At 42.0% G+C, this 12,317-nt stretch overlaps 1 protein-coding gene across 9 annotated transcripts in view; it reads right to left on the reverse strand.

The window, feature by feature from the left end:
- Positions 1-12,317, reverse strand: part of LOC146370664 (dedicator of cytokinesis protein 9-like) — a 74,128-nt gene that overhangs the window by 12,202 nt on the left and 49,609 nt on the right. For 8 of the 9 annotated variants that reach the window (XM_084955018.1, XM_084955020.1, XM_084955019.1 and 5 more), the window contains exons 10-34: positions 11,946-12,020; positions 11,713-11,853; positions 10,675-10,887; positions 10,442-10,564; positions 10,005-10,087; positions 9,007-9,129; positions 8,672-8,751; positions 8,362-8,549; positions 8,155-8,220; positions 7,977-8,069; positions 7,753-7,876; positions 7,547-7,665; positions 7,010-7,096; positions 6,809-6,898; positions 5,256-5,371; positions 4,820-4,889; positions 4,589-4,714; positions 4,432-4,503; positions 3,645-3,791; positions 3,466-3,549; positions 3,199-3,310; positions 1,966-2,144; positions 1,747-1,863; positions 1,380-1,491; positions 1,160-1,293 (exon numbers count right to left, since the gene is read on the reverse strand). In XM_084955018.1, the coding sequence (XP_084811144.1) occupies positions 1,160-1,293; positions 1,380-1,491; positions 1,747-1,863; positions 1,966-2,144; positions 3,199-3,310; positions 3,466-3,549; positions 3,645-3,791; positions 4,432-4,503; positions 4,589-4,714; positions 4,820-4,889; positions 5,256-5,371; positions 6,809-6,898; positions 7,010-7,096; positions 7,547-7,665; positions 7,753-7,876; positions 7,977-8,069; positions 8,155-8,220; positions 8,362-8,549; positions 8,672-8,751; positions 9,007-9,129; positions 10,005-10,087; positions 10,442-10,564; positions 10,675-10,887; positions 11,713-11,853; positions 11,946-12,020 (2,874 nt within the window). Of the gene's footprint in view, positions 1-770; positions 936-1,159; positions 1,294-1,379; positions 1,492-1,746; positions 1,864-1,965; positions 2,145-3,198; positions 3,311-3,465; positions 3,550-3,644; positions 3,792-4,431; positions 4,504-4,588; positions 4,715-4,819; positions 4,890-5,255; positions 5,372-6,808; positions 6,899-7,009; positions 7,097-7,546; positions 7,666-7,752; positions 7,877-7,976; positions 8,070-8,154; positions 8,221-8,361; positions 8,550-8,671; positions 8,752-9,006; positions 9,130-10,004; positions 10,088-10,441; positions 10,565-10,674; positions 10,888-11,712; positions 11,854-11,945; positions 12,021-12,317 lie in introns of all 9 variants that reach the window. The other variant, XM_084955016.1, reaches the window with a different exon arrangement.

Below are 12,317 nucleotides of genomic sequence, written 5' to 3' on the forward strand. Positions count from 1 at the left end.
CTGCAGTGAAATGATTCATCCAGATGTTGCAGGGATTTGTTCCCCCAGCTGAGGCACACGGCAGGGGAAAAAACAAAACCAAAGCAGCGGAGCAGCAGCTTTACCCCAGCAAGAAGTTGGCTATATACCAAGCACGTTCCTTTGCCAGCAGTTAGTCTAGACCATGAAACTAGCTGGGGATGACTTCATGGAAAGCATGATGCTGTTGCTTTGGATTTTTAAAGGGTGTTTTGCAGACTGGAGAACTTTAAGGCTAAAATTAGGTTGGAAAGGCTGATGTGAACTTCAAAGTCTGGTACACTTTTGGGGCTTGAGCTATTCTTGAGTTGCTAATAGTTGTGTGTCTTCTTGCCCCCTCAGCAGGGAAATAAAGCAGCTGGTGCACACCAGAAACAAAAGCAGTTCCAACACTGGGTGAAACACGACAACAAAAATCCAGTCCTTTGTGTTTAAATCTTCTCAGATTTAGTTTGAGGCTGTTTATCAGAGAGAGACAAGAAATCACACAGCACGAATGAGAGGAAATCAAAAGCATGCATGCTTATCACCATCTGGAACAAGAAAAGCGCTAAACGCTCGTGAGGCCCTGAGGTAAAACACGTCTGCTTTACAGCAACAGAGAATAAACAGGACAAAGCCTGACAATCTCCTGGCAAAGTAAGGGCTTAGAGTTTAGGGCATCAACACACACACCTGCGCACACACACACTATCATTCCCAGATGGGACACTCCTAGGAGGGACTGTGTGGAGCAAGGAGGTGTTTTGTACTTGAAGTGAACTGCTGGACTGCAGGGCCCTCTCTGGCACACTGGGGACAGTGAGCAGGGAAAAGTCCATGGTGGCACGCTTGGAGTGCACGGAGAGCATGGACTCCTCAGTCTCCGTAAAGAATTGCAGGACATTGACAGAGTGTCTCCGTAGAAACTTCTCCGTCTGCCATGGCCAGCCATACAGTGAAGGTGAGGAGTTAATGGCACAAGTTAGCAAAGAGAGACTTTATGTGGCAGTTTTTCCCATAATAAGGAGACATCTGATGTGCCTGAAGTGCCATTTTGAATTGCATGTTAGACATATGTGTCAAAGAAAGGCTAAAATGGATTTCTAATACATATACATAAACATTTTCCGGGAATCTCAAAGCTCATTCTGTCAAATACCTTGTCAAGGGAACTGCCCTTGTCATTGTTCCTCTCAGGCAGGCTGTTCCCAGAATCAGTGCTGATGAGCGATCCACGAGAGTCGGCGTGGCGCACAGAGTTAATGTTGGGGGTGGACGCCGCATGAGGTGAAGCTGTATAAAGGAATAAGAGTGAGATGTTACATAAAATAAACATAAAGTAACCTGAAAGGGAAAAAAAGGAATGTCTTATCATTTACCGGTGCCAGAGATGGCTCCAAAAACATCTTTGTGGAAGCCGGTGTCCAGAAAGGTGCTCGACCTCGGAGGTGTCATCAAAGTGTTGGTATGGAGAGAATCATCTCTTCCGTTCTGCAGGACAAATAAAGAGTTTAATGGATCAAACCCACATACTGTGTGTGTTTTTTAAATGAAAAGTTAACTACACGGACAGCTCTAAAATCTCCATTTAAAAGCACACACAATTATATTATATTATATTTATATGTTACATTTATTTTGTAGTATTATTGAGATATTTTTACATGCATTAAAATTTGGATCAAATGGACACAGCATATGGATAAATACACAATACTCAGAAAACACACTAGGTGGCTCCCTTACACTGGTGCAGTGGTTGACGGTGAACGGCGACACTTCCTTCACATTTAGCCTGTTGACGTTTTCTTGAAGCAGACCAAACAAGGGCAAGTACAGGGTGACTAACCTGGCCTGCTGGCTCTGAAAAACAAAATGAATCATTTAAAGAAATGTCTCAATATCACGCACGTCTCACAAACATACTCATAAAGACAGGGACAGGGGTGTGAAAACACTGCTTACTTTTGAGGTGTAGCGATCGTCAAATGCATGCTTCATCATGAGGCTCTTCAGCACTTGGATGGCAATCTGACGAATCTCCCTGAACTCCTGCAGAGCTGCGCTGGCTTCCCTGAGCAGCAGTCCAACCAGGAAGTGATTCTTACAGAAGTCATCTGTCAGCGAGTAATCCAGCTGGAGGTCTGTAAGGATAAATGGGACGATAAGGAGACTAGGACTGACCGACAGGAGAAGCAGATGAAGAGTGTGAAAGGAGAAACCCAAAAAACTCACTTACCAATTTAACACAGAGACAGTAATCAGAAAAAAATGATCAACATTTAGAGAGTATAGCTACTGCAGCCAGCTTTAAAACTCATTATAGGCAGATGATTCTTATAAACATCATCAAACAGTCTAAAATGAGGAGAAAACAAAGGGAAAAGCTCAAACATTCATGTTTGACAGATTCACACTGTGGTTGAGCTGCACTTCCACATCAGCAAACGTCACTGAGAAACGCGACTAAAGCTAGCGGCTGAACAACAGCAATGGTTTCCAGCAGCATTTTAGACACGTAAAGAAAACCCAAACACATGACTTTATTCAGAAACCTTTTGCTTTTATCTTTTTAAAACCTGCATTTGAAGCACACAAGAATTAAAAAGATATCTGGTTTCTCAGGAATGATGGAAAATAGTTTACTCAGTATAGCCATAAACCCCCAAACCAGTTCAAGATAGAAACCCCCCCCAAAAACAAACAAACTACAAGCACACCAAATCCCCCAAACCTGACGATGATGACAAGTAATAAACAGTCTAATCTGACAAGATCATAACCTGAAATCCCAGATGAACCAGTTTACAGGAAAGCTTAAAGAGCTGACAGGTTCAGATTTTAGAGGAAATTTGAAACTAATAAACGATCGGCATTGAAGTCACGACACCTTCCACCTACCTACTGGAGTGTCACATGACTCCACAGTATTACATGGAGGTAATGAGGCTAATTGAGGAAAACACAAAACAAACACAGTGTACATTTTTTTAAAGCAAAAGAAATCGACTGCATGAGCATTTTATTTATTTAAAAAAAACCCGCTGTATTTTATTGTATGTATGCAGTATGTTCTGTGGGTACAAGTGCTTTATTTTGTAAAAAAAGTTCATGAACTACTTTTGCGCTGCTGCCCTTCCACAGCAAAGCATTTTATATATGCAAACACTTTAGCAGTCATTATCACAACTTTCTCACCTTGAAATCTCAAAATCCGTCCCTTTCCAAACGGCATGGGCAGGTTTAAAGGGACGAAGTGCTCGTGGTTGCACACGACTCGCAGGAACTCAAACTTGAACTCAAACAGAGTCTGTATTGAGAATAAACCTCGATTAAGAATTATGGCTGATAATACGGCTTTGCTTTATGACTTCAAGTTGAATAAATAAGTTGTTTATTTATTATTTTAAGTTGTTATGCAATTTATTTCTATAAAGGCTGTTGCACGTTGTTTTGTCAGCCCACCTTTGGATCTCCAGGCACAAAGCAGTTGATATAGTTGTTGATCTGCTTGAACACAAAGCCTCTGTCCATCAGGTTGAAACAACGCTACAAAATAAAGAGAGCACAGTATATTAGTTACCATTTACCTAAAAGATAGCACTTTGAAAGCCATCTGTGCTAAAGTATCTCTGGTTTCTGACCTTGATGAAGACTGCCAAGCTGTGGTTGGCATTCCTTGCAGCATCTAGGTTGTCCTTGTATTTCTGCGTGATGTGTGGCATGATCATGTTGACCAAGGTCTCCACAGTGTGATGGAACGATGCAGAGAAGCGCTGGTTCCTGGACAGCTGGAGGGCACAGCAGGTAAGTTGTTACAAATGTTGTTATTCAGCATGAAACATCCCAAAGAACTCCCATGAAAAGATCAAAGGTTCAAAATGTGGGAATTGTGGTTTATTTGAGTCAATCTTACATCCTTCAACAGTAAATAAATACTCAGACTTTAACTTCAAATATGAATTCATCCTTGTTTTATCCTTGAAACAGAAATAATTTGCTATTAGAGCTAATGTAAAAATAGCTATGTAGCAGATAAATGGTTAAAATAGTAAGCTTACATTTACAGATGCATAAAATAGTTAAATGTAACAGAAACGGTAAACTTATGTTTTCAGCTCAAGCTTAAAATGATTTCTTTAATCCATGGATTGTGACAGTCCTACACATGAGAAGCAGCATTTTAAGGACACATCATAGTGGTGGATGTTAAACACAGGGATGTGGTTGCCTATGGGGTTTGAACAAATGGCGCTAATTAAACTGCACAGCAGTGTGGGACAGACTGTGGATACATAAAACTTCCACTGTGGTGCTCCGGCTGTCCACAACACCCGGCATGCTGCAAACTACTGTAAAGAACCTAAAGTGTAATAAAGCGGGCATTAGCGGACACCTCGGAGTCAAGCGCACATGCTGCGGCGAACTTACCTTTACTTTACAGCTCTCAATCAAGTACTGAGCCATGGATTTGACTAAGGCTTCGAAGAAATACCAGGAGTACTGCACAATGGACAATTATCAGTTAGAGAACAGACGGCTATAATTAAAGACTGTGTAATCCTTTAAATAAGAACAAATGTGCTACCTTGAGCAGCTTGTTACTTGTGAGGAAGTCAGTGGAAGGCTTCAGTATTGCAGTCATGGCTTTAGCCAACTCCTCGTGCACCGTTCGGGTGGTGGAGGACGTGTATGGCTCAGTCTTGAAGACATACTGCATCAGAGACACGCAAAGACAGACATGTCAATTCATATGTGACTATATATGATTATGTAAAGGTCAAATAAAACAGAAATATGGATCTGACGTGAAATTTACCTTCACGTAAGATCTAAGGTAGTGCTCCAAACCTTCCTCATGGCACTGCGCCACAACGTGAATCATGACTCTAACAGGACGAAAGGTAAAAGCTCAAGTGAGATAACAGTTTCTACGCTAAGATTCTGCTCTCACGACACTGGAAAATTAACTTCCATTCATGAATTCATTCATTTCTCTCTGATCACAGCAAGACAAAAGGAAAAAAAAAAGGAATTTAGCAGTTATATTACAGGCAAAAAGGGTGCAGGCAGAAGCAACAGCTTATATGTGACTACCCCTCACACATAACACGATATCTAGCAGATGGCAAACTGAGCTGCTTTCTTTCAATATTTTTAGCATATATAATGATATATGACTGATATTTCAATAACAGTAAATTGCATGGAATTTAATTTGCTCTATAGAGATGAAGCACTTCATGGAGACTTGCCTGGTGACGTTGACTGCCACGTCTTCCTGGGTGGCACTGGTTAGCACCCTGAACAGCTGATTGAGGATGGTGGGCAGGAACTTGATCATCACGTGACTCTCCATGGCATGCAGACTCTGAGATTAAAGCATCACCACAGATATGTTTACAAAGGATTTGTTCACAAACCTTTTTGTGTAAAATGAGGGAAATAAATGTTTAAAAAAAACACGTTTAAAATGTGCATGAAAGGCTAATTGAGAAGACCTTCAGGGAAAGCTAATCTACTCACAACAGGAGTACACGTGTGGATAACACTGTGCTAATCATCCACACTGTATGCTTCAGCGCCTGGAACGTGGCTGAGAGCAGATACTGGTGCATCGGTGCCTGCGCACAGGAAACTAACACGAGCCTGCCAAGTAATTTGGCGGGTTGCCAGTTGGCACAGCTGACCTGCCGTTTGACCCTCTGGCTATTGTTTGTGTTCACTGCTCTGTTTATATTATAGCCCAAGAGATGCACTGGACCAAACGTGACTCTCTGTGTCAACGTTCACCAGGGGAAAAGTAAAGCGAGTTTCCCGTGGACTGACAGTTAGCGACGGAAAAGGCGATAACTGAGCTGCCAGTATCACAGAAAAATATGGAAAAGAAATCATGCAAACTAGGAGAAGACCTCTGACAGATTTACTGGTATCAGCCCAGCCTCTGCAGTTAAACTCTGTATAAACGGGGAAATGGAACAAGCTGTGCACAAACTGTCCAGAAGGGTGTGATATTGGCAAGCCACAACACACGCGCACACAAAAAAACAGAGATCATTAATCTGCATGTGATTCAGCACCAGCCCAGTGTGACTGGGACTGATGAGAGGATGTGCGACAGCCGATGGATAGGAACGTCAAAATATGGAAAACTTTATTTGTAGTTGTTTAAAATGTCTGAGAAGCTATATGCACTAATTTCCACAGTGTATAAAAACACTACATCAACACTGGTGGATTTTGGTCAGTATAGTGTGTTTATTCAAGCTGCAACGCAATTTTTTTAGTGATTTGATTAACACGACAGCAGCAAAGTCAGTAGTCACGTTAAAAGTCATGTCTATAGGTTGCATTACAACCAAACAAAAATAAGCATTTCCTTTCAACAACAACAAGAGTGTATGCCGAATAATAACAACCACTTTGCTTGTATAGCACTTTTCAAAACACAGAGTTACAAACTGCTTCACAGTTTGAATAAAAGCCATACGTTAGAGAAGTATACATGTACCAACATACACATAAATAAATTTAAACCACGGCCCAAAATAATGGGGGAAAGATGAAAGGAAAGCTAATCTATAAACAATGAGTTCTTAGCAGTTGTTTAAAACAAACCACAGGTTGGGTGCTACAGCCTCCAAAGTCAAGTCGCCTCTGGTTTTAAAGCAGGTCAGCTGCAGTGATAAGGTCTCAGTAGCTCTGATATATAAGCAGGGGCTTGTCTATTTAGCACTTTAAATGTTAATAATAGGGTTCATGAATTGTAGTTAATTGGAACCCTTAAATTTTGCAGTGACTGATTTACCTTCAGGTATTTGACCAGCTCTCCTCCTGACGCCTGGGCGCCTGATGCAATGGTTTGACAGTAATGGAAAAAATTGTGCAAATGCTGATCCTGAAAGACAAAGCGAAACAAAACCTTTGTTGCTATGAAGAGCACAAACCGAGAACACAAAAGAAATAACGCTCTGGTATGGTGCAGATGAAACAGGGGCGAAAAACTAACCTGAGTGTAGACAGTGGACACAAGGTGGGTGGAAACTTTGAATAACGGTTTTCCTCCATCCACCCATTTCACTTCAGGACCCAAATGCTGTAAAATGAGAAAAAGCAACAGCGCGTTTCTGGCACTACCTCCATAGACATGGTTGCCACCAATGGGTGAGTTACTGTCTCTCAAAGCTAGCTCCCAAGACCACAACCTGTTCTGAACTGAGTCAAACTTCTGTTAGAGATTTTGGGGAAGAAGTGGCTTAATATATTTTAAAAAGATCTCTCAGCTCTCTCTCCAGCTATATGGAGCTCTCTCAGCTCCATATAGCTGGACAATCATAAAGTGAATGAGAACATACGTAGAGGGACACTTGAGAACTCCTATCCAGTGTCTAAAAGGCGTTTGATAAGTGGGTTAGCAGCACTAAGCAACTGTCTGTCTGACATGCAATCTGGACAGAGCATATCCTACTCAGCAGTGTCATATTTGTGCTATGTATAACCTCAATCGGTTTTCATCAGCACTTTCATGGCTAGTAGTGCACTGCACCTTGCTGGCACCCTCCTGACAGCTGAGGTATCCGGCAGGTAGGTTGGCAGCAACCGGGATCTGACTCTCATTCATGATCATCCGACCGTCCTTCAGCAACGGGAGCCAGGCGTAACCAACTGAGAGCAGAGACAGAGTAGGACGTCATCAAATAAGAGCTTTGCATATCTGTGCCGAGAGTGTTATTTTTAATCACGGTGCCTTACCTTGCATCTCAACCTGCTCTCTCTTTTTGGTGCTGGCCTTGCTGTTGCTATCGCAGCTGACGTGATAGAAGGTGAAGAGAAGATGATGCTTCTCGTGGAGCTGGGTTGGCAACTCAATCTTAAACTGAAGCAGAGGAGCACAAATAAACACTCTGTCGTGCATTAATGTTTAGAACTTACAATGATTTTTTTTTCTTTTAAAAGGTTAGGTAGAGTGTGCTTACTTCATCGTAGAATTCAGGATTTTGCTGGTGATGTAACACTGAGGCAAAGGCATTTTTGGTAAACAAGGGTCCTCCAGGCCGGCCGTAGATGCACTGAGAAACAATAGCCCATTAACTCTCGGACTGATAGGATTATCCTCGGGGAATTTTTCCGCATATTTTCCTGCATGCATTTTACCTTAAGTGCTACAGCCTCTTCCTCATCCGAGTCCCTAAACTCGATGCAGACAGCTATGTTTCTAGCCTTAGGGCAAACACAAACGGCAAATCTCAAATAAACTGGCTGGAAATTTGCGAGAAACCTTCGCAGAGGCAAAACATGTAATATACCTGTGTTCCTACATCAATAAACCATTAAAATAACACCGCAGAATAAATGAAATACCTTCGCAAATGACTTTTGGCTGTCGTATTTCAAGTGCTTCGGGTAGACATAGAGGTGATTGTTGTAGATGGTGAAAGGCTGAGAACATTTGGCAATGCACGGCACAAACTCCTCCACTTCAAAGAAGATGTTGCTCTTCTCGCTGACATCAAACTGCTTCACAGGGATGTAGGATGAGGTAACACAATCTATAAGAGAGAAACAGGACAGAACAAATAAACAGCCTGCAGACAATGTAACCTGTCTAGTCTGAGCAGAGGCAGTTCTCATCTCTTATATTGGCTTCATAGGGTGAATTTAGAGGGCTTACTTGACAAGTCTGGGGCTACGTTGTCAATGGTAACATCGAGGTTTCCTAGGATTACAGGCAGCTTGGCCATCTTCTCCGGCCTGAGGAAAGGAAAATAAACTCAAGTTAAGCCTTCGCTATCGTTTACCACAGGCCAAATAAGAAACAGGCGGCTGACGTGGAGAAATTCGATGAGCCGTATGTGAACACATTAACACTTCTGAGCAACGATCTGATTTTTATATACTAATAGTCCAGCATTTTGCCAAAACACAACCTACAGGCTCATATTTTCCTTACAGAGCACCTGCAAACTATTCAGACAGTTTATATTAGAGTGGAGAAACATTACTAACTTCCTGAAATCAGCCAGCAGCTTGAGCATATCGTCGTTGGACAGTTTGTTGCTGTCTTGTCTGTATAGAGCGGAGAAGCGAGCAGTTTTGTCAAGAGTCCCTGAAGCATCTTTGAACAAAGGTCTGCAAGAAAAAAGAAAAGTCAGAGGCATCTAAATTCCTTTTTATCGATTATTATATTTGAACAAAGGAGACTGATAGCTTGCTGGACTACACTAGACTTCACAATATTTGTTCATTTCTTTATTTATTCAGGTTTTGGAGTAAATGTTGAGTGTATAATATGTCACGAGACCACAAATCAAACAAATCATCATCACTAGAGCCCAGGGAAACAGTTTCACAATGAGTATTAAAAACGCACCCAAAATTTAAGCATACATTGATATAAAAAAGAGAAAACCTTCAGGAATAGTTCACTTTAAACATCAAATTACATGTTTTTCTCCGCCCTGTAGTGACTTTCATCTTTCTAGATCATGTTAGTGCATGTTGTCCAGTTTTAAAGATAATGTCTGTAGAGGTTTCCCTTGCCCACATGACTCACCTACCGCACGGCTATGCAGAAGAAAGCATCTATCCACCTGTGACAATGCTTGTAACAGGATGCTAACATTAATGACACGTATGCTTGGGTACGCTGAAGGCCACCAGATGGCGATAGCTCTGGATGCAAAAAGACCTGGGCTCCTATATAAGACTATGGGAAAACACCTTTCAGTCTTGACCTCAGTCAATGCTTTCCTGCTAATTTTATGGGCTCAAACATTAAGTCTGTTTGAACTTGATTTGTTGAAGTAGAGCAATTAATTCTTAATGCTTAATTCTTTCTCTGTGACAGTTTAATCGTAGCAATGTTTGGTGACATTTGGGATTTAAAATCACTATAAAATCACTTCCTTAAGCACTTGTGGAGTTGGTTTATGTCCGTTTGAATTGTGGTCTTGATGTAAAACTCACAGAAATAGCATGCAGATGTATTTAAGGAGGAAAAGTACCTTGCTCCCCAGGCAAAAGGCATCCTGTACTGGCCTAACCGGTTGCATGCCAGCTTGGCATTTTTCAGGACCTTCTGTGCCACCTGGTGCAAAACAGGAACACACTTGAGCTTCGACACAAACACGCACAAGCTGGACCTCGTCTCTTACAGTAACTGTAACAATATTCAGCAAGCTGCCAATCTCAACCAGAGTACACACACATTTGAGAAAACAAACACACGCACACAGTCCTTCGACCAACATGCTGGACTGAATCACATTACTACCCACTGTTCTGCCCTCGGGGTGTGCACCTACTTTGTAGAGCCAAAGTCAATGCTTTTGTTGAGTTTCTGCTCAACTGGTCAGCGATTGCAAACTGGGAAGATTATCTTTGCATAATGTGGAATAATTTGGTGGAATCTGCTGATTCTAGAGGAACACGGGGTCAGTACCTTGGTGGAGTCTGAACTCTTCATGTATGGCTCGGCACAGTGGTTGATACCCCCCTGAAGCACCTTCTCTATGCGGGCCACCAGGAAGATATCTGGGTGTGGGCATGTTACCGAAAACACTCCCTATGAATCGAAATGTTAGAACAGATTTGAATATGTATTGGTAGATTTCCCCAGTGCAGTCATTAAGATGAAGAAAAACAAGAATCAGTGTTTTTCAAGTATTTATTTACCTGTCTGGGATACTGCATGGCTGCTTCTGGCATCCCGTGGATCAACCGCTGGCTGTCGGGTCGGCCATCGCCTCCCCCGTTCATATACTGACTGCTGTTATTGGGCATCATGCCCCTGACAGAGGGGTGGTTTAGGTCAACGTGGAAATCAGAGGAGATTTTTCTGCCATTCTGGATGTCAAACAGCGACAGGGTGATGTAGAATGGCTCCACCTGGAGAAAGAGCACAGTGTCAATTTATTAGAACGAGTCTGATAGTCCTGCCAATCAGACTAAAGTACTATGCACATGTGTTAGGTATGCTGTGATGTCTTTGGGCTGCTATGATGACTCCTTTCATCTTGTACTACACTAAGATATCAAAGTATGACTTGGATAAAGGATACTTTAAAGGATAAAGTATGATGTTGATAAAAAAAAGGCAGTGTATTTGTCCTTTATTGTGCCTACAGGCCACATAAAATGCTCCCAAGGGCCACAGCTAACAATAACTAATTTTACTGAACTTAATGTGATGTGCACTGGTGTAGTGTAGATAAAAATAAAGAGTATTAAATAATAAAAGCATAAATATAACTAATTACATTGTAGTATTTCAGTGGATCCAGTGTCACGTGACTTTACAGTACATATAAATATATTTGACCACTGGCATCAGAGAAAAAGCTGGACTGATAGACACGCGTCTCACGAACAGCTAACAGCTATTGCTGTAAAATTTCAGTGGAGGGAGCTGCGTGAACGCACTTCGAAGCATTTGCTCTGCGTGTGTGTGGACCATGTTTAAGTTTTAATAGACAGTTTCTGTTGGGAGGGACAGCAGGACATCAGACTTCATTACACAAATTGTTTGCCATTTCTGAGCCTGTAGGCTGGTTGCTATGCCAACAGGAGTCGTTCACCAGCTCAAATAATAAGACAAGTCCATCCGGCCCGCTGTAACAAACCCATCTCATCCATCCTTAGTCAGGCGGATAATGATATTTCTGTTATTTAAGGCCTGATGCGGAAAAAAAAAGAAAAAGAGATCCAGCTTACGTTTGTTGTTGGCCCTTCCTCGTTCTCGGCCACGCAGCTTTGCAAATTAAACGAGAGGTCGTTGCAGTTCACCAGCACACGCTTGCCAAACTTCTCCTCAAACTGCTTCACGTCTGGCTCTATTCCTGAGAAATCGAGTTTCTAAAGATAGTTCAAAAGACAGTATAGCATTAAACTGGGTCAGGTGTTATCACCAAATGGGACAAAGTGAACATTAGTGCGCCTTAATTTACCTGTGTGTCCGGATCCAGCGTGAACAGCTTCAGCCTGGTTTCATTCTTCATCCTAGACTCTATATCTCTTGTGCTCTGCGGAGAAGGAAAGCATTTCCTAAACTGAACCGCAAACTGTCTGAAACAGTGGAAACGCTGGCCTGGAGATTCACGGCGAGTTGTTTTTTTTATTAGTAGAACATTTGTCATTCACACCAATCTGGAAGTCAGGCTCCATATTTTACAGGCCGATTGTGCTGTGCAGACGGGGGTGAGAGTCAGGTGGTACCAGCACACATTTCACTGGAGCACACTTTATCCTGTCAAACTGTTTTCCACCCAACTGTTACCACCAGTTTCCATGCACATATGGCTTTACTATTACGTACCACT

Source organism: Perissodus microlepis, chromosome 16 (assembly GCF_051167445.1).
Source record: "Perissodus microlepis isolate ML-2025 ecotype Zambia chromosome 16, ASM5116744v1, whole genome shotgun sequence".
Taxonomy (NCBI): domain Eukaryota; kingdom Metazoa; phylum Chordata; class Actinopteri; order Cichliformes; family Cichlidae; genus Perissodus; species Perissodus microlepis.